This window comes from Squalius cephalus (genome assembly GCF_949319135.1).
Source record: "Squalius cephalus genome assembly, chromosome: 3".
NCBI lineage: Eukaryota > Metazoa > Chordata > Actinopteri > Cypriniformes > Leuciscidae > Squalius > Squalius cephalus.
Window position 1 is genome coordinate 21,195,921 of NC_137124.1, and position 22,795 is coordinate 21,218,715.

Below are 22,795 nucleotides of genomic sequence, written 5' to 3' on the forward strand. Positions count from 1 at the left end.
CTTTAGCACCCATGTTGAAGACCAGCTGATATCCAGAATTGCTCAGGGTGCTAGAGAAAAGCAGAGCGAGGAGAAGTTGACAGCTGATTACATATGCAGCTTTAACAAATGTAGTAATGGGTTCTTAATGCTGTAATAACAGTAAACATCATTTGTAAATGTAGCCTTTGATTAATGATGGTGACAATGAGGGGTTTCAACTTGACATGACTATTTTTATGCGCCCTCATCCTCCCGTTAAATAAAGGTGCTGGAGAGTGTCATTGGCATCCATCCAGGAGAGCGGTTTGGCTGAATAGCAAAATGTAATATTGCTTGTCATGTATTCTGCATTCAGTGTGAACAAATGACAGAACTGTAAAAAATATTCAGCATGTATCATCTAAATTGCTCTTTAAGAATCCTGGATGGGAAAAAAAAGCTTATGTCCATCTCGGTTATAGTTTTGTTTGTTTTTTAATTGCCTTTTAGTTCAGGTGTAGACATTTTTAAATACCGATAAACAAACTTTGCATAAACATTGCTGTTTACAGGTACTAAGCTTAAGAATTATATCTGTGGACGTGCAGTTTTTTCCCCCCTCAAAGTAATACTTATAGTATACAGTTAATATAATATACTTTATATAATATAATATATTATTTATACAATATATTTATACAATATTAATATAATAATAATACAATAAAACTGTTTATTGAAAATGTATGTTATCATATTGCCTTTTTTTTTGTTATTTTATTTAGTTTACTCTAGTGTAGGGGGTTTTAGTTACTCCCCTTTGTGTCTAGAAATGCATGTCACCCCTTTTTAGGCACAACGTGTCTTGTGGCTTATTATATTGTAAGGTAAATCCACCTTTAGTAATGACTTGGAATTATTTCAAGTCTCTTTTGCCTGAGATAATGTTAATGCTATTCTGTCACTTTCTTACTCCTGAGTCGAGAAATGATTCGCAATGCAACATTTCATGGCAAACTGCCTTTTTAAAGGTCTTTAAAGTGGCTTACAGGGGATTGAAATAATGCTCACTCACTCAGTCTGTATGCTGACGTATGCATACTACTCCTTTGATCTGTGAAATTAGGGGTCATGTGTTCCATTACAGTCAAGTAATTGAAGTCAACTTTGCAAAATGGAACCTGCAGATTATTTTATTTTTATGTGGTCAGCTGGAAAAAAAAGTGCATGACTAACAAGTCAGATTTTCTTGTGGACTTGTGAACCAAATGAACAAGTACATTTAAAAAAAAAAAAATCCTGATCAGCATCATACTTAGCCTGTTTCCTCTATTCATTTTTCTGACATTACCTTTTGTTTGTTGCTCATGGATCATTATTATTGGAATGATTATTTCGATTTTATGAACGTGGGTAACGGTGGGTTCCCACATGTTATAAAACTGCAGCCACGAGAAACGGATGTCGGTCCCTCAATGATCTCGTGCCCACGAGATATTATGACGTTCCCACGAGTTTATATGTTGTGGCCACGACAAAACTAAATGAACCGAACATGTCCCCTCCCCAGTCACCTTAGTTTGCTGTTGGAAAATTATTTATTTTGATGTTTCATTATAGGTAAAAAGAATAATAATTAGACTCTAAATTAAATTATGTAGGTAATAAACTTAAACCAAAATGCTGAATCTTAATTTAAAAAATGGTCTCTGTTTTCATGCCATGATTTCCCCCCAAAACATGTTCAATGCAAAAACAAGAAACAAAACATGCATTCCATGTGTATTAATAACAAGCTTGCAACAATGGCCATCTAACATAGATTTGTTTTGTTTTTAAAAATGAATCAAATTTGCAATAATTCACTTTAAATTTGCCTGTATAGTGCTATAGATTATCTTAAATCCGTCCAGATCGATAAACAAAATTACAGCTATTTCCAAAAAGGCCAATCATTTTTTTTTTTATTATCAATACTGTTTGCTGGAACATAATCCCCATTGATTTGCAGTGCAGTTTTATAAATTGAGAGGGTCAGTAAGGGTAAGTTGTAGTAATTAAATGTGCTTGATCAGTAATACTTAGCAATATACAGTACTGTGCAAAAGTCTAAAGCATGTTAGTATTTACTCCAAAAAAATTAAAAAAAATAAAATAATTTTAAGCCAGTTATTTATATATTTTGCTGTAGTGTGTCATTAGGAAATATCTTTACATTTCCAAACATTCCTTTTGACATTTAATTGTAATAATCCAGTGAGATTTTTGAGATGTTTGCACAAGGAGTCTGACGTTATGCCGGTATGCTCCACACGAAGATCTGATCTCACCATCATCGAGTCCATCTGTGATTACATGAAGAAACAGAAAAAACTTAGACTGAATCCAGAAGAACTGTTGCAACGTCTCCAAGACGCTTGAAGAAACCTTTCTGCAAAGCTACCTGAAAAACAATGTGCAAGTGTACCTTGGACAAAAGCTGTTTTAAACACAAAGGGTGGTCACACCAAATATTCATTTGATTTAGCTAATAGAAGTTAATTGATAAATACAATTTATTTATGACATTATTTTTTGAAAGCATCCTCACTTTACAGCATTTGTACGCAAGTGCCTAAAACTTTTCACAGTACTGTAGCTTTGCAGGCATGTTTCTTCAAGTGCATACACACACGCACCGCATTTACAGCTATCATTGCATTTGCACATCTTGGTTTTATCTTGTTATACATATGTTGAAGTAATGAGTGCCTGTTTGCTGTTGGTCGCTCTGGTCAGGAAGTGTCTGCCAGTAAAATAATTGTAAAAGTCAATGGAAAGCCACTTCAATGTTGATGCTTTTCTTACTGATTTTTGATGTGTGTAATCAGGCATTTTTGTATGTAACACATGTTGCCTGGTAGATTAACAGCAGGGAGGGAGGTGGGTATAGATCTATTAATAATCCTCTGGGGAGAGAGAGGTGAAAAATGGCCATCAGTGCAACTGCCAAGGGAACACTCATAAAGCCCACACTCCTTCACTTCTTCTCCCTATTTCTCATGTTTCTCTCGAGGTCTCAATCATACATAGCCTTTCTAAAGGGGAGCAAGTTCAAGTTAAGAAGCTCATAGATTTTATGATGTACACTGAACGAGCCTTATATAAAAATAAGATGAAGCCAAAATGAATTGGCAATATCTTATTATTTCTGAATGAGTTAAATGGTAGATAAAAATTTCCAATTTTACCAATCCACTATAATATATAATAATCTCCATTGCTTGAGAATAAATATTGCTAAATTAAAAAGGTGTTTTTTTTGTTTGTTTGTTTTTTCCAAGCACAATTGGAGAATCGCAGTCTTCATTATAGGCTAAATCAATAATTTTGTTTTAGTCTGATCAACCAAAATTTTACATTGGTAAATAAACAGAACTTTCCTTTTTCTACTTATTACTGCCTTGGCACTCGTGATTAAGCATTACAAACTATACATCATTAGCAGGATTAGATGCTCTGTGTGTACGGGTCATTACTCCTCTTTATCGGTCTGTAGTTGGAGTGTCAAAGATGGATTCGCTATGGAGTCACTGATGACAGGAAGAATGCATTCATTTGTTCGTGCAGTTCTTGCTTTTCGAAGCGTTCTTGTGAGACTGATGAACATAAGAGGATAAACATTTTCACATATCAGATATCATCTTGATTGCTATGTTTCTCATTGGCTGTTTTCTGCAAGTGTTTCTTTTGGGTTATATTATGTGGACATTTATTCCTGTTTGTTGTGTGTGGTTTACATTTAAAGGATACTGAAGACCCTATGTCATTTCCTGAGGTGTCTATGAACTCGTTTGATTACTAATTCAAGTATGTTGTGCTCTGAGAGATAAGGAGACATATAAAAGATGGAGATGTTTGAATAATTTTGTTGGTGTATAAACCAAAACTGTCAGACTGTAGATGTTAATCTGTTCCAAGATAAACTCACAAATTGATTTGTTTTGCCTCATTTTCCCTTCCAGCAACTTTTTTAAAAATTAAATATCTGATTAAAAAACTAAAAAAACTAAAATGAGTGTTGAAATAGATAGAATATGTTTTCATGCTTGATTTAAAAAAAAACCCAAACATTATTTTCCACATATTTTACATTATTACCACACCACTCTCCCCAGTCTGGCTCTAACATGTCGATTTCTAAGCCCCTCCTTCCGAAATATGAAATGTGCTGTGATTGGTTAACTGGCCCAGTGTGTTGTGATAGGAGCTACTTAACTCATGATTGTGAAATGTCACACCCCTCCATTACCGCAAGCTCTTCTCAGATGTAAATATTAAGGATGGCGGCGTCAATTTCAAATAAATTCAAGCCTGATTCAGACTCTGACAATGTTAACAAACAAGAGGATCATCCAGAATGGATTTCATGCTCAGACTTTAACAAGCACAGATTTTACAGGGCATTTGAGAGTGGTATGTTTTTTTTATAATTTCCTTATACATTTCAGATACAATGTTATCCACCATTTAATCATGATATTTGTCAGAAAACTAAGGTAATACAAACAGTAATCACTCACAAAATCATGGTTTACTATCCTAAGGAGCTGTGAACCGTCTTACAAAAGCGAGAGCTATAGAAAACAAGCTGTTCTCCATAAAATGTGCAGTGCACAGATAAATGTTGTGGTTATAATGTCCAGGAACAGTGTTCAAAATAATTTTTAACCACTCTAAGTTCGTCAGGCTTACGAAGGTCAAACAAATGAGTTTTAGAAACATTGTGGAAAAAACAGTGTCTCTTTGACATAACGACAACACTGTATTCTCTAATGCAGCTCAACCAGGCCTCACTCCCTTTTTTGCATATTCTGTGGGTGGAGATTATTTAAAAGAGGAACATTATGACTTCATAAAGCCCGGAAAAATCATGTTGTAGTCCAAACGAGCCATTCGTTGTAGTTCTTGAAAAGGGGACTCTTGTTAAATAAAATATCTCCCTTTGGAGTGGACTTTAAGCTTTGTAACCTTGCAGATCTTTTTTATGCTCAAACAGCAACATTACACATTAACTAGTTGAAAAAGTGGAAAAGCATAATAGGACCCGTTTAAACAAATTTACTTAAACATGCTTGTGAGGTCTACATTTTTAAATGTATCCAAATAATATGAAACAACCTTTTTTTTGACTAATGTGTCAAAAACCTACTTAAGTGCATTTTTTTCTTACATAAACGCATAGCTTCAGAAGGCCTTTATTAACCCACCGGAGCCGTGTGGAGCACTTTTATGATGGATGGATGCACTTTTATGGACTTCAAAACATAAATGACCATTCACTGCCATTATAAAGCTTGGAAGAGCCAGGACATTTTTTAATATTACTCCGATTGTATTCGTCTGAAAGAAGAATGTCATATACACCTAGGATGACTTGAGGGTGAGTAAATAATGGGGTAATTTTCATTTTTGGGTGAACTAACCCTTCAAGGAATCTGAAAGTCTCATCAATTGCTTTACGTTAAATGTGAAGATATATCAACTGGTTTGTTAGAGAGGTTGGTTTATGATCTATGTTTAGAAAATAAATGCATTCATTCACATTCTTTTTCGAACCCCTAACCCTACACATTAAAACCATTGGATCTAAAATAGTGAAACCATTAGGGCCTATGGGTTAGAAACGTGTGCGTTTGTGAGCAGACATTAGTGCTCTGCTTCCTCTCAGATGGGTTCTGTAGCCTGTGGCTGGCTTGGGCTGTCTGTTCCTTTTCAATCCCTGATGTAGATGACCCTGCCTCCTCTCGCTGCACTCCCAGCAATCCAGCCTGATGTGTAAGTGAGAATATAACCCTCATTTACTGATCACTTCCATTCACTATTACTCTTCTCACTAGAACAATTCTCTGATAGTATTATTTTTTCTTGGAACTAGAAGATACTTTGCTATTGAAGCGACTGCCAAGAAAATGTGTACATTTTATCATGACCAGCAGATAGTCACAATGTGCCAATCAAGAGCTAGGACAACCATGAAATGAAATACTGTTCACACACACATCCAATTTGGTTTTCATATCCAATCTTCTTGACTGACTGTTACTGGTCACCACACATTAAACTGTAAGTGAAAAAAGTTAGCGAAAAAGACTGTATTGTGTCAATATTGTGCACTTTAGACAATATATAAAGTACTTTACAGAACGACTGAAAAGCGTAAATCAAATCATATCTAAAGGTTCAAACTGAGGCACAAGTTATTCGGATTTCAAATCACACATAGATATGTGACAGGTTTGTTAACATTAGATAAGGATTTATTTATTTCTTTTTTTCTTTTTTGCTGCTGCTTGTCTGAGGAAAGCAGTGTAGTCAAAGTATAGTTGAAACAAAATTGCTGGGTATTTAGGCTTCGGGTTTGTGCTTGAGAGACGTTAAAAATGAAGTACCTCAATGAATTTTTGCAGTGGTAGCTCTTATTTTCTGTATTGATTTTCAAATAGGATTTACACTTATTCAGTCTTACAACAATCAGCAATGGTATTTTATTGCCATTGATCTAACCAGCCTGCAGGGAGTCTTACTGGCACCTGTTTTCCCGCGCCTGTGTGTGTGTGTGTGGTTAAGCTGGGCCAATGTTCTCTGATTGGCCACCAGTGTATGAATTAAAGCCTGGCACATCAACTTCAATGGAAGCAATGCACATCTCTGTTTGCCAGCTGTGATGGGGGCCTTTATGCTACATCCTGCCCAGTTAATGCTCAAACACACACACACACACACACACACACACACACACACACACACACACACACACACACACACACACACTTTGAGCTTGTGTTTTGCTCCAGCAATAAGTCTTCATCTTCTTTGATTTAAGATCAATAAACTGCCCTTCAGTACAGTCACAGTGTACAACTGGTATTTAGATTGTCACTGCTAAAAGAAGACTATCATTAAACAGCGTTTAGATGTCTGCACATCGCATTGTGTTGATGAAGCATGTTGCCATTTAAAGCTAATTACATTATAGAAGTCCTTTAGTCCTAATTGTAGTTTTCAGATCTTTACAACATTGTTGATGTGTTTGTAGCGTATTATTTATACTTTGTATATTTTTTTATTTTTTTTATTTTAAGTTCAAAAACCCTGGATTAATTTAATAAATATATATATTTTCTTTTTCTTCCACTTTTTCCATCTTGATCCTTTCCAAGCTTGTGAGTGACAGATGAAAAGAGCTTCCTCAGAGTGAAATAGCTTCATTGGTGGCCATTGTTGGGAGATGTTACGGTCTTTACCAGTGACACACTTTCATTTAATTTTTTTAAGCAAAGTTTCCACTAGCTGTCGTTTGAATCAAACACTTTTCTTTTTTTGGGAGACACCGAGTCTGTAAAGGGCTATTAGAACTGAAAATGGCATTTCTGCACATCAGCACTTTCAACCTTGGCATACAACATGAATCAAATTGTAATTGAAATTTACATTGGGATTGTTTGTTATGGCCTCCTATCAAGAGGCTGCAATAATCCATCTTATTAGTCGAAACAGAATAAAGTGGGAAAGCCCGCTTCAGCTGTTTTAAGAGAGCTATCTGCTGGACTCTCTGCTTATAGCACGCTCTATCTCCTATTTGATTTTGCTTTTTTAATTTGAACTAAATTCAATTTAGAAGTCATTAGTGATTAAACTGGCTAAAGTCATCTCTAAAGCACAAAATGTATGAGACAGAGAGAGGGAATAGTTTCCTTAGTGAGAGTCTTTCTTCTTTTCACATCTGGCCTCTCTGCCCACTACAATCCATCTCAATTACTGAGGAAAAGTCCCTGCTGCACACGATCTCTCTCTCTCTCTCTCTCTCTCTCTCTCTCTCTCTCTCTCTCTCTCTCTCTCTCTCTCTCTCTCTCTCTCTCTCTCTCTCTCTCTCTCTCTCTCTCTCTCTCTCTCTCTCTCTCTCTCTCTCCCCTTTAACTTCCCTAATTAGTCTTTGTTTGTCATCTTTCTCTTTCTCCTCCTCACACCCTTCATCATCATCAGCATCATGGTTCATATTTCTACTACCATGTAAAAAGGATTGGTGGCTGTGTTTTGAATGTAAGGCAGTGCTCTGATGAAAAGCTCTTCACTCTTAATGCCACTGTAGACCGCAGCATGTCACTATGTAGGTTTGACTGTTATGGCATAATAGTTTGAGACGGGAGTAATGGTGGATGCTTCAGTTGGCTTTGTTTATCTAATGCTATCTCAATTTCTGTTGCTCTGCAATTATTCAAAGAGCTGGACAAGAGAGGCCTATTAGAGGAAGGACAGCACTGTCCCCTGATTGAATGTCACCAGAAATGTCCCACGTTTCTGTGTGTACAGTATGATGTACACACATTCTTGTGGGACGGAGATTTAAAAAAAAAAAAAAATCAATTCCTTCCGACTCTTTTAAAGCTTAAGGTGCTTAAAATAATAATTAGGAAAAAGGAATTCAGAAATACCGCATAGGGAAAATGAAGCCTATTGAAACAATGGTTTTTTTTTTCATTGTGACATTATTGTCATGATGATGAAGTACATTTCTCCCCAAATTGACCATTTGCAAAGTTGCAGCCAAAATGTTACTGACCAATCCTGCCCCAGCTTGACCGTTTGCAAAGACCCGCCCCCTTTAGTTACTGTTGCTATGTCCGACAAGCTGCGCCGCTCTCATGCCCCATCATGTTCTCACGCAGTGAAAAATACCTGGCTGAGCAAAGAGGACACTGACAACGTGCCGACAGACAGGACATAGCAGGTTACTTTTGATATGAAACTATCTCAACTTTCAAATTTGGTAATTTTTGTAAAGAAATTTAAACAATAAATACCGTTTTGTGGCTCTTTAATGTGTCTGACAGATCGCTGTAGAGCCTCAGTTAAAGCTGCTCGTGAACCGATCATCTCTTCCCTCTAGTTAATTTATAGCATCAAATAAACATGAATGAACATAAGAAGAAATGTTGTTCTAACCACGCAAAGACGTCAGTACTCCGTTTTTCAAGTTCAAATCCTCCAATGTTAATCTACTAATTCTCCTGACTGCTTTGTCAGATAAAAATGGCGGATTATGATTGGTCAGATCGCCTGTCAATCAAACTCCCTGCGAAGGGTCAATTGCCATCTCACACCAGTCTTAACAGTCTATGGAGGATCTGTGCATTTGAATTGGATTCAACACAATTTGACAGAAATCATCCAAAAGTAAAACGGGAAAATGTTGCTGCCAGGTTGTTTTCAATCGTGAAACCCCTTTCAAATGTGGATTTCATTTTTCAGTTGATTGTGATGACAGTTTGCCTTGATTGAGTGTTTAAAAAAAAAGAAGAAAACATCAGATAAAGATTAATTCCAGCCCATGTTAGAACAATATTCAAATGATTTCAGTTAAGAGAGATTTAGCTAAAAATCATGTTTGTTTGTTTTTTCAAAGAAATCTCCAGTTCCTCTTTTTTTCATTAGCAATAAGTAAATTCTCATTACTGTAAAGCCCGGGACAAACCAAGCCGACGATCGGCCGTCGGGCAACATCGGCCCGTTTTAGAGTGTCGGCCGACTTGGTTTTCTCGGTGCGATCTGCACCGTCGGCAGAAATTGGTCCTCGTCTGCTTTTTTTCGGCCATCGGCGTTGGAATTTTTTCGGAATCGGCGTCGGGCCGTTGGTGAAGGAAGGAACTCTGATTGGCTGTTCAGTGAGTCAGTGCACGAGAATAATAGCCAGTCCCTCCAGTTTTTCGCGATTCCGCAATCGCTGAATACAACGCAAAATCAACAATGTCGCATTTTTTTGCGATCCTGCATAATTCCTAATTTAACCGCAAAATAATCACAAAAATGAAAAAGACTTCACAAAACATTACATTATAATCACCCAATTGAAATATCTCTAGTTTAATTAAAATTTCAATGCATTTTTACGTGGATGCAGATGTTGCGGGAAAAGGGGAAACTCTTTTTCCTCGATTTACTGAAGCCTATGTAAAACGCATTTTGCAGCTGCACAGCTAGCACAGTGAGTGTCTGGCTCACTCATTGGCTGTGCTGCGGCAACTGCACATCCAATGGCGTGGGCGCCTCTGACGTGTGCGCCAATGAGCTAGCATCACACCATTACACGTCAGAGCCCGCCAAGGGGGCGTGGCCTTAGCCTGTATATTATTATTTTACTGTCTATGACATTAGTCCCCGAAAAACGCCATTTTAGCAGGTTTAACGACTGAAGCGACAACTTGCCAGGTTACTATAGTGCGGCTGGGTAAACAATACTCGTTCCCTACTCTCAGGGAACTGAGGTTACGATAGTAACCGAGTATTTCCCTTTCGAATGTATTGCGTTGCTATACGCAGTGGGGACGCCATGCAAAACGCCGCACTACAAGTAACTGGTTGCCTACTGCAGCTCAGGACCCATCAACTCAGGATTTACACACAGTTCTACAGTATAAATTACTAAACCTGCTGTTAATATTTACATAGGTCAGGTAGAAAATTGCCCATAGGTTGTTTTAAAAGTTAATTTGATGAGAATTTGATTAGACCAAAATAAACAAGCTTTATGCATTTTGTTTGTGATTTGTGTCATGTTGACTATTGTGCATCTGACATAATACTATTATGGTAAATGTGATGTCTAATTATAAAATATAAAAATCGCAAATTTTTTCACAAATTTCTGGAAATTACCACCACAAAAATTACAAAAAAAAAATCGTGAAATCCTGGAGGGACTGAATAGCAAACCAACGAGCAAAGAAGTCAAAAGGGTACAGATAGAAGGCTGTTCTAATGTTACGTCATCTTACCTGAGTGTTCCTTGGCGAATATTTCAATATTAACATGAGAAGAGTGGAATAAAGAAAGTGTTTAGCAGGATTGATATTCAAAACGGTAAGCACGCAAAGCTTTGTTTATGGTTTGTGTATCTGCAGCCTGCAGCGTCGGTTTCCCTTTTTGAATGACAAATACAGATGAATATACCTGCAGAAATGGACAGTTGTCTCATTTACACGCAGGCGCAGAACACGAATTCAAGCTGACAGTCGGCAGTAGTTCTCTCGGTAATCAGGAATTTCACATTAGGTTGAAAGATTTCCCCACACATATTTGGGATTCTATTTAGGCAGGTCAAGCGAATTCAGGTGGTTTGAAAAATTGCAAAATTGAACATCTTGAATCTGCGTTTATTGGGTTGTGAATATCTGAGAAGTGACGGGCTGTACTGTCAGAGATGGTCGGTGCCTGTCGGTGCAGTGTAAAATTAGCCTTTATGTGTACACACTTTTTTATAATTCTTAATTTTTAATTGTTAAAATCAAGGGGTTTTTTTTACTGTTTTTTTGTTACATTGTTCTCAGTAATACATTTATTTAATTTATTTTTGAAGACTTTAGGGTCTTGTTGCAAAATATAATTATTTCTCGATTCTTTATTTTGGAGTGAAATCTGACCAGGACATGTTCTTGAGAGGTTTAGTGAGATTCACCTATGAATTAGTTCTTAAAGACAATCAATGGTTAGAGCTACGACTCCAAATAGTTGCTGTGGTTATTACGGTGTTTTAGCTATCGGAGGAGCTCCATGTGTGCGTACTGGCATGGTCTCCAGAGGAGATCTGTGTGCAGAAAGTGGATGAACGTGAATAACGGCATGTGTGTGAGAGAGAGAGAGAGAGAGAGAGAGAGAGGGGAGGGGGGGGGGGGGGGGGGGAGAATGATTGAGATTCCCAACCCCCAGTAACACCAGACATCCTGCTGTTGTCCCACTGTTTCCATGGCGATGAGGATGAGCTGTTTGTTCTAAGCTCAGAACCGTGTGAGATGTTAGACAGGGAATAATGAATCGTAGATTGAGAGAAAGCGAGGAACTGGAGGTGAATGACGGAGATAGTGACTAGATGAGAGCAAAGTAACCATGAATCTGTGTATTACATTTTGAATGAGCTAAGAAATTTTCAGCCAATCACAGTGGCCTTGACCTTCTCCTGTGAGCTCCATTGTGTTAGTACTGGAATAAACTGCTGCTTTAGAGCTGTTTGAGAGTGGGGGCATCTCATTTGAGTGAAGCTCTCATCTGTGTCTCAAGAGCCCAAAAGGAGCTGAAGAAGCCAATGTGATGGAGAGGTCACAGTGTAAACACAAGCTCTCTTATACACACATACACATGCACAACCCTTTCAACAAAAGAATACCCACCCCGTCATTTTCATTCCTCTAGTTTTCTCATTCCCCATTTTGAGTCCAAAACATATTTTAGTGCAGTTGACTCTTGACTCTAATTAATTCAAGCAATGTTCTGCTATTGGCACAGAACGTACATAAAGGTATAGCTTTTTTCATTTGCGAGGTGTGGCTGTGACAGCAGAATGCAATTTCTAAATTGAACACAGCGAGTCATGTGATGTGGTGGTTGCTTTTAAACGAGCCAGAAGGATTTCTCGGCTGCCAGCTTTCCATGTGATATATCTGGAGTTGCCGAATGTCACCATCTTCAGGAGTGGATTTACACTGACACTCTTTTAATCCCCAGATTGTTCAATTTAATTAGAAAAGAGCGTGCGTTTCTCCCTGATGTGTCCCAAACTTGGATGTGTCCTCATAAACACTCAGGTTTGGATTTGCAGACTGGTGTTCTTGGGATCAATACTAAAAGAGTTTCAGGAAAAAAACACTGTTGTACAACATTACTACTGTAGTTTCCCAAAAGCTGCTATTCCTATGAGAAGAGTTGGTTAAAATTCATTAGAGAGAAAAATAAAAGTGTGTGTGGTGTCCTGGTAAACCCTTTGTTAATGGGAATAAATGTCCCCACAAGTGTAGTAATACCAGTAGTTTTTGATCTTGTGGGAACATTTCTGGTCCCCATGAGGAAAACAACTTATAAATCATTCAAAATTATGTTTTTTGAACCCAACAATAGTTTGGCCCTATTGTTAATTTTAAATGAATATTTTCGTAATGGATCAATGTAGAAGGTTCCAGAATGGTTCCAACATTAGTTGAGAAATAATTTCTTTCATATGAACAAATTGACTTTTGACTGAAATAATTAGAATTGAATCGGAAATAGAATCATATCAAATTGACAGTATGTGAAATAGGATCTAATCAAATCAGGGATTGTACAGAATCATTGGCATCCCTGGTAAATATGATCGAAGATGCCAATAAAAATAAATCTGCATTGTTTATCCTTTTGATATTTCATTCAAAAAATTCAAAAAAATCTACCTTCATTGGAGTAAAATAATTGAAAGTAAATCAGAAGCATTTCACATTATAAAAAAAAAGAGAAGCTTTTTCTCCAAAACACTTTGGCCATAATCACTGGCACCCTTTTATTAAATACACATAACACACACAGTTTCTGCCAATCTCATGTTAATCTTGAGTACCTATAGAGTAGTATTGCATCCTTCATATCTCCGAAGAGTCTTTAGTTTTATCAGATTTATAAAAGACAGATACGCTGTACCGATTCTTTCCAAAAACAGCCGAGATCCTGGAGACGTGTCGTGGGCGAAGCTAAAGGGTCACGCACAATACATCATTGCATTATCCCTGGATAACTTTTGATTCACTTTATGTTTGTGCCGATTGCCAACAAAACACAGACATTTTATGTTGCTTACCGCCTGCAATTCCGACTCATGACCGGGATATTTTATCGCTGGGACCGCTCAATCTTTCACTTTCAAATGATCTGCAAATCCAGCGTCGAACTGGGCCTTGTTTGTAAAACGTTTGTCACCGAAATGCCAGGAAGAGAAAATCTTACACAACTCTGTTGCCGCCCCAGAAAAACTAACTGCATCCACTGTTCCCCTAATGCTGGGTTCTTTGGGAAGCTGAACAAGGTTATCTTTCCCTCACAACCAAAAACACACTTCTTTGGTGACATTGTTGATTTCGTGGTCTAAAAACAAAATTACAGTGCTGCCGACGTCCTCTGTAACCCGAACGAAGCACGTTGATGGGTGTTGCTCTTGCTCTCGCTCTGGTTGATGTGCATGTGCACTTCCGGAAGAAGAATTCCGCCCTTTATAACGTCATACAGGGCCATACTCGAAAAAAAAAAGTGTATTTGGCACAGAAATACTATGTCATACGTCCAACTCATTTTTTGAAACTTTGGCTATGTTTAGTATGAGAATCCAACTCTTTAACAGTGTAAATAGAGAATGCAGTAGACATCCCCATTAAAGATCCAGCTGTATATTTGGGCATGTGGGCATGGGGTACTTTTTATCCCTGTTTGCACCAAACCAGTCTAGTGTGTTTGCTGCCAAAAAGCTCTTTTTTTAGTTTCATCTGACCATAGAACCCAGTAAACTTCCAGTTTGCAATTTTTATTGAAATCCTCCCTAACAACATAGGCGTTTTTTTATTATTATTATTTTTTTTTTTTTTAATTATTATTATTTTATTATTATTTATAGATTTTTATTTTATTTTTATTATTATTTTTATTTATTTATTGTTTTAGGCTTTCTGACCCCAAGACTCAAGTAATCTCTGCAATTCTCCATCTGTGATCCTTGGAGAGTCTTTGGCCACTCAAACTTTCCTCCTCACTGTGCATTAAGGCAATATAGACACACGTCCTCTTCCTGGCAGATTCGTAACATCTTTAGTTGATTGGACATTCTTAATTATTGCCCTGATGATGGAAATGGGGATTTTCAAGCCCACATGCAAATTTTTGTTGCACATCAGAACTATATTCTTTGGTTTTACTCATTGTGATGGATGATTAAGGGAATTTGGCTTTTGTGTTTCCTCATATTTAAACTCCTGTGAAACAAGAAGTCATAGCCAGACAATTTCATGTTCCTATTCACCCTGGTGTGCTAAAAAAAAAAAAAAAAAAAAAAAAAAAAAAAAAAAATATATATATATATATATATATATATATATATATATATATATATTAATGGGAATATACTTCAGAGATATTTTACTCATAAAAAAAGTGTTTTGGAGAAAAACATCTATTTCATAATGTGATTTATGAATCGCGCACACACACTTTCAAATCCAGATTTATTTTCACAGCCATCTTTGATCATATTTACCAGGGGTGCCAATAATTCTGACCACAGCTGTATATCGATACCCAGACTATTATGTGTACAACTAACATTCACAACATTCCTCCCTGCAGGCACCCACCCGTGCAGATACACGACCCCGAGTCGAGTTTCCCCATAACTTGCTCGAAGATGCCTCTTTAGGACGGGTGCTAGCTGTTCCAGATAGATGTTTTTACCTGATAAGAGTGCCCCCTAACACGATTACAGCCATGACAAGGACAGTGATGGTTCTGTAATTTTATTAGATAGAAGCGAATCTGCAGCAAGGTGCAGGTCATCACTTTAGAGAGAAACAACACAAGCTGCCCAAGAGTTCAGCTTCTGAATACCATCTGGAGCTCAATGATACTGTTGGTGGTTCAGTTCAGTTCTCTGCTACTAGAGTGGGTGTGAGCAGAATCGATTTACTACTCATCCGCCACATCGAAAATGAATGGACAAATCTTTCCTGTGAAAATTGTGAGGATAGCTTTTTTTTCTTTTTTTTGACATTATGGGTTTTATGCCGTATGATTATATGTGTGTGTCTTCGGGGGTTCGCAGTGAAGCTTTGTTGAGCGTAGTGTGTGTTGCATGTTGATATCGAAGGAGTCACTTCGCTCTCTTCCTCTTTGAGGGGTAAATGGGAAATCATTACAAAGCCTGGAAAGTGTCCAGAAAAGGGTTTCCACGGCAACAGAACCACCATTCCCATCCGTCCCTCTCTGTCTCCCTCTTTCTTTCCCTCCCTTTTAGGGAGTGATGTGTAACTGTGCCGTGTCCTCATTCCAGGACCTTCATCAGTCACTCGCATAGCCTTCATGATCATTATCACATTTATGGATACATCCAAATGCTTTTTGAACTCAACTCAAGCAGTATAGAATAAAGGTGATGAGCCATAAAGCTTCCTAAGTGTATATGTGAGCATGGACGATGCTTTACACTTTCATAAGTATGCACGCACCTTCATAAATATGTATGCAAATCAAGATGATAGGACACACACCTTCATTAGTATGTATGTGAGGGATGCTACGCTTGAGAAATATGCCTTGAAGTCATTCGCAGGCATTGCAGCGGGCAGTGGGTGTATTCGTTCTATTTATATCTAATAGCACATACTATATGATCATAGTTTCCTTCTTAATTGAGGCAAGCAGACCCCATGTTCTCCATGATGATGTCAGGAGAACGTGTGTGCTTATCACTCGAACCAGCAGGAGAAAATGAGAAATCTTGGTCTCTCTCCAGACACACGACATGGACATGAGTTCAGCTACACATGAGCCCGGTTGAAATCTTCTCACTTTCTTGACCATCCTGCTGACATCACCAGAGGCCTGCTGATGTCGTTACTGCAGCCAGAACAATAGTATCAAGCAGCAGCTGTCTAAACAGCTGTGTTGTGGTCGTGTCTGTTAGAGTAGAAGTGGTTTGACAGATTGCGGTGCATGATCTTGTTTTCTTATTTTGATTTGATCATTTTTGGCCTTCTGGTCTTTTTTGTTTGTTTGTTTTTGTGCTAGATGTGCAGCTTCTGAATATTTTCATTGCACCACGTAAAAAAGAAAAAAACATCAGTTTGAGAGAATACAAGATTGTGTGGATTATTGATATAGAGCTGAGATGAGAAGATCGACCAAGTGCATTACTGTAGCTAGTTTTGCTTGTTCAGTCTTTTTGTCAAGGGCATGTTGAACATTGCAGCAGCTTTTATTTGATGATATTACAGTAGATGTCGTACTCAGTGAACACAAACTTATCTGTGTCTGTGTAGTTATGTGTTTACATTTTAGGGCACAATTGTGTTATGTTTTGAGAAAACACACTTGTCAAAAGTTTGGGGTTGGCAAGATTTCTTCAAATGTTTTTCAAGACTAAACAGAAATTTTAAATGACTGTTATCTAGTTTAATATATTTTATTCCTGTGATGGCAAAGCTGAATTTTCAGCCATTACTCCAGTCTTCAGTAAATCATTCTAATATGTTTATTTTCTGCTTGATATTTTTGTGGAAATTAAAATCTTTTTTTTTTTCCAGGATGCAGCACTGCTACTGAATCAAAAGCACAATTCCTGAACGGATGACTTTTATGCAACAGTTATGTTAAGTGACTGAAAACCATACAGCACAACCAGTGTAGTGACTCTGAGTCTGTCCTTTGTAGTGTATCAGAACCATACAGCATGACCTATAGCCCAAGGATTCCAGACAAAAAATGACTGACTAAATCAAAACCATTCAGAGCAACCGGTATAGTCCAATTGATTCCCAAACAATTGACTCAAATGAGCCAGTTCTTTTTATATAATCAAAAACAAGCACCTTTGCTTATTTGGCAGTTTAATTGCATTTATTTTTTCCAAAGTTTCTTCCTCAAAAATACCAAAAAATAAGAAATGGACCATTAATGTCCATCTCTATTTATTCTTTCTTTTGTTTTAAGACAACAGAATTTTTTCCAAGCGGCCCTCCAAAGTGTTCAGTTCAAATGCTGTGTCTCTTGCTCTCTTAGGCTGCATTTACACTGACCTGTCTTGATGCCCAATTCCGATTTGCTGACTATATCCGATTTTTTTGACGCCCCGCTTACATCATCTTTTAAAAGTGACCCGTATCCGATATTTGCATTTACACTACACTGCCAAAACAACCAAATGTAGACGTTCTGGCCCGGAAAATGAAGTAAAACAGCTCGATATGCAATGGATGCAGAAGCAGACAAAATTATTATATTGATGCGCGGATCGCGGTCATATCCGCGGGGGCTCTGCGGATAATCCGCGGATCGAGCGGGTCAAGTAGGCTAATAAAAATAATATTCTGATTAATGTTCGGGTGGATAGATAAATCATTATTAACGAAAATATTAACTACATTCTTTAAATTATGAGCATGTTCCATTCCAGTTTAAGTTTCAAGGGAGTAAAGCCTGTTTATGCCATTAAGAAAATGAAATTCTATCAAATATATTTTGTTTTAAAGAAATGTACATTTAAAAGCAGCGCTCATTCATCATTGTGCGCATCAACCGTCGCCTCGAGTCCGCTGCAGTTGATGATCATCCATTTATCCTCACGCGTAACCACACATAAGAAAAATAACTTTGACCATCGGGTGCGGATACTTAAATCAGAGAAAATTATTGGTGCGGGTGAGTGGCGGGTGGATGATTTGTTTTTGGTTGCGGATTCGGGTGACGTTGGAGCACATCCGCGCATCTCTAATTATCCAGTGTTTTGCTTTCCGCACTATTTTCAAAGGTCAGCAAAACATTGCTCTCGTATGGTGTAGAAAAAAATACTCCACTGTGTTGAGCCGCGCCTATAATAAGTCATGTGTTCTCAGTTGGTGGTGTCCACTTTTTTAATGACGTACGACTCGCATTTACTGGGGAATATCCGATTTGTCTGCTTACATGGCACACGCAAATGCATGTATCCGATTCATATCCGATTTATTACCACATATGAATAAGGCCTGAATCCGATCTGAGAAAATAGGAATCCATGCGTTTTTTTCCTGCTTACACGTTCACCGGTCATATCCGATCTTTGCCACATGAGAGGAAAAAATCGGAATTGGGTAACTTGAACCATGCAGTGTAAATGGGGCCTTAGCCTCTCTCTTGCTCTTTTTGGGGAGGGGGGCTGCTGTATATCACTGCTATGCAAACAATTCACTGTGATTAAAGACTGTCACCCACAGCAGCCTTACACTCTGCAGACCACATTCACAACTCTCAATGCAAACTGCTGCAAGTTTAGGCTTGATTTAGACAGCCAAGAGCAATTTCCCAAACCGCACTGTTTGATCCAGCGCCGTTTGTCCATTTGTTTTCCCTCACATTGTTTCTAATAGTCCAGTTTCAGCTGAATCTGGTCCTCACAGTCAAGCGAGTTTTCATTTGTGGTGTTTGTGATATGGGCTGTATGACATGTACATATATTAGACCGAGCAGCTGTACCCTGGTAATTGACTGAAGGGCTCTCTCTCCTCTCATAGCGCTGCTGACTGAGCTAAAAGGCTTTAGTGGCTAATGTCAGTGAGTGGTGAGTCTTAATCCTGTTGAGAGCGCAGCCGAGGGTGAAATCCTTCTTTGATTATTGCTTGCTATCGTTGCCTCTTTCCAGAAAACAATTTCTCCGCAGACTCAACCGCACAGGCAGGGAATCACCGGCAAGGTTTCCCACCCAGGGCACAATATGTTCTCTACTGCACCTCTGGAGATGTAAGGAACATGGGATTGATGGTTGCAGATGTTTAATGACTGCTATGTAAAACAGATATCCTCAAATAAAGCTAGAAAATGTTGACCTGCATTACTGTATATTATCTTTCTGTACATTATCCAGAAAATTCACGAGTACTGTGAAAAATCAAAATTGTGAATAATACAAATATGATTTTGATGGTTCAAATGGTAGCAGGTGCTAATGTGTGTGTGTGTGTGTCTCTGACAGTATCTGTGGCATGCTGTCATTTACCACAGACAAACATTCTGACTCATCCCTCGGTATAAATATAAATTTTCATAATCTGCGAGTCAGATAAAGGTAAACATATTTGGGTAGCTGTTCATGATAGAGGATTTGTATTATTTCCTAATATCATGGATCGAAAAAATGTAAAAAAGAAGAAAAATTGCAGGGACTTGGTTCTATCAGTCGGTTGTTGATTGGATGTTGGCAGATATAAATGTGATTTTGTAGTCAATTGTAAGAAAGGGGTGTGGTTAAAGTAGACGATACGATTGTAGAAGTTTGGCAAACGCCACTAGAAAGAGTTCTGTCATTTCATCGAAAGACTGAGTTATGACATTTTGATTAAAAATTATGGGCTCAAAAAAAGAAAGAAAAAAATGCATGTGTGGATGAATTGTTCACAGCAAGATTATTTTATTAAAATAGGTTGAATTTCCTTTACACTCCGACTTTACATCAGCATGCAATGTTGTACTTTTAATCAGGCACTGAATAGAATAACCCCCAAAATAGTTTTAGCCCATTGAATCATTTAGGGGTCCAAGGAGGATGTGATTTTCCAAACGAATAGAATTTTGCACGATTCCCGAATATTCCTTTCAGTGAGCTCTTTTGTGCAGCTGCTCTTTCCACACACACACACCAGCTGGGCCTTTCCTCTCTTTCAATCTTATCTTTAACTGACTCTTTCTCAGCATCTTTTTTCTTCACTCATGGTTTCTCTTTCTCCTTCTCAATTGCTACTGAAAGGGGATCAATATTTCAAGAGAGCAAATACAATGTGAATCTTCTCTCACATCATCTCTTTGAAGCATCTGTTTTATACTCACTTTCTCTCTCATAAAACTTAATCTCATGTCATACTTGTTATAGAAGAGTTCTTATGTGTTAAAGAAATGTCTTATTAATGGGCCAAGCATAATTTCTGGGAACACATTGTGTCTTATGTATGTAAGTGTTTTGTTTTGCTATTGTTGCTGCACTAATATAATGTTTATTTGTTTTATTTTCAGGGATTGTTTTTATACTGGGGAGAACAGCAAAGACCAAATCCTGATAAAAACATCTTACCAAAGCTTTCTTTTTTGTCCATTGTTTTTATTTTCTTGTTGTATTATTTATTTTTCAGCACTTTTCCTTTATGTTTGTGGTTGTTAATCCCACAGCTGTGTGTGTTTGCACACAATGGCATAATCCTATAATCTACAGATCGATCATTCCTCTGACTGTCTTGCTGATCTGCCAGCAACTGAGAATAAGTCAGAATGCACACTAGTCACCATTCACCTCCTTTTACATATGAAGCACTGTATATTAATTCCATGTGTAGCATTATTCATAACCTGAATTTACATTCTAAACTGCTGACACGATCAGCTTCAGTGCTAACGTTTCATTCCCGTTGCATGTGCTTTTAACGCTTTGCTACTGTTGGTTTATCCGAGATGCCACTGTGATTGTAGCACAGCACGAGGTCCCATGGGTAAAAAGTGTGAATGAGGGAGAGAGGCCTGCCGGACATGATGGTTTAAAGGGTGAAGGAGCATGCGAAAGAGAGACTGCCTCCGAGTGGAGTGCTGCTGGTTAATGAAGGGTGAAGGAGAAAAAGATAGACAACACAAAGAAAGAACAAGTGCTGCGCCGGCTATAAAAGTGTAATCGCACTTTTTTTTTTTTTACCTCTCCACCATATCAACAGAATTCCCCCTACAAACCTGATGACTGTATCACTCCCTGCACATGAAATATTGATAAGTTCACCTGTGAGAGAGTCTCCTGTAATGCTGAGATGTTATTTCACTTTACAGTTTTAAACTGGCCCAGTGAGATGCAGAGCTTAGTTCTTTAGTCTCAAAATCTGTTTTCTTTTTGTTTCAGGTGCTTTTGTCTGGACTGATTGGAGTGGTGTCATGGAAAAGGCCCCTTTCTTTGGTGGTAAGAAATGACCTATAGTTATACTAATAGGCATGTGGTGTTTTAGTGTATGTGTGCATGTGTGAGAGTTTAAGATAACTAATAACAGGGTTCGTACAAGGTGCTTGAACAACTTGGGTTTTCCAGGACTTTTCCAGCATTTCAAAAAGTCAAATTCATGAAAACAGCCATATTTATGAAAAGGTACTTGAAAAGTGATTGAATTATTGAAAGATAATATATGTGAAATTTGTGTTTAATTTTATAGGTGAAACAATCTTTTCACGCAAGAGTAATGCTGCAGCTCATCTGATATAGATATAGAGCCATTTTGCATGGATATGAGTGTAATATTGCTCATCCAAGTATATAATACAGCTTTCATTCTTCAGGTCAATCATATATTCATGGGGGGAAAATCAGTTTGAAAGCGATATCTTTGTCATAGTATCATTTCAATGGTTAAAGTTACCACAGTCATTGCATGTGCTGCATATTATTTGTACCATTTTGTTTTATTAGTTTATTTTCATTTATCTATTATTTGAAAGATAATAAAGATATTGTTTGATAAGTGAGATCTCTGATTGTAGTCCTTGAAAACCAAAAAAGTAGTGCTTGAAAAGTCATTTTATAGTATCTGTACAATCCCTGTAATAACCATCATAAACATTAAGAGGGACACGTTCCCTCAATATTCTTCTTTGTTGCTTGACCGATATGGGATTTTTAGTCCCATTAAACTGAAATGGTGGTATAGTGGTACATTCTATCAGTGCACAATATTAAAATTCTAATCATTTTGTTTAAATTCATGAAATGAAATTAAATTATTAGTATTTTAAAGATTAATCTGAAAGTAAGCATTAGATGGCAGTCTAATAAATAGGGGAAATGAACATTAACCATTTCAGTCGAATCTGACTCTTGGTGATTCTGTGGGCCAAATCTCGCCAGGCACGTGAGACTGTCCATGAATTTTCTTGGCGATGATTATTTTTCGGGGTAAGTCGCTACTTGGTCTTTCCTAAACCCTCCCCATTACATGGCTTAGGACTCACACACACACACACGCATTCACATCCACGGACAATTTTTAGTGCCTCCGGTTCACCTATACTGCTTTTTTTATGGATTGTGGGGGAGAAACAAGAAACTGGAGCACCCGGAGGAAACTCACCAATGACTCGATCCAGGGACCGCCTTCCTGTAAGGCGACAGTGCTACCCACTGAGCCACTGTGCTGCCCAGTGCTAATAAATACTAGCTGATAAAAATGTAATATCTCTAAAACGGGACAAAAATTTATCAAAATTAACACGGGATGCACAATATAAGTTATTATATTTAATA

The 22,795-nt window shown here is 37.7% G+C and overlaps 1 protein-coding gene across 3 annotated transcripts in view; it reads left to right on the forward strand.

The window, feature by feature from the left end:
- fam189a1 (family with sequence similarity 189 member A1) overlaps nucleotides 1-22,795 on the forward strand; it is an 89,388-nt gene that overhangs the window by 22,562 nt on the left and 44,031 nt on the right. For all 3 annotated transcript variants that reach the window (XM_079866818.1, XM_079866819.1, XM_079866820.1), the window contains exon 2: nucleotides 21,407-21,463. In XM_079866818.1, coding sequence (XP_079722944.1) covers nucleotides 21,407-21,463 — 57 coding nt within the window. The remainder of the gene's footprint in view (nucleotides 1-21,406; nucleotides 21,464-22,795) is intronic.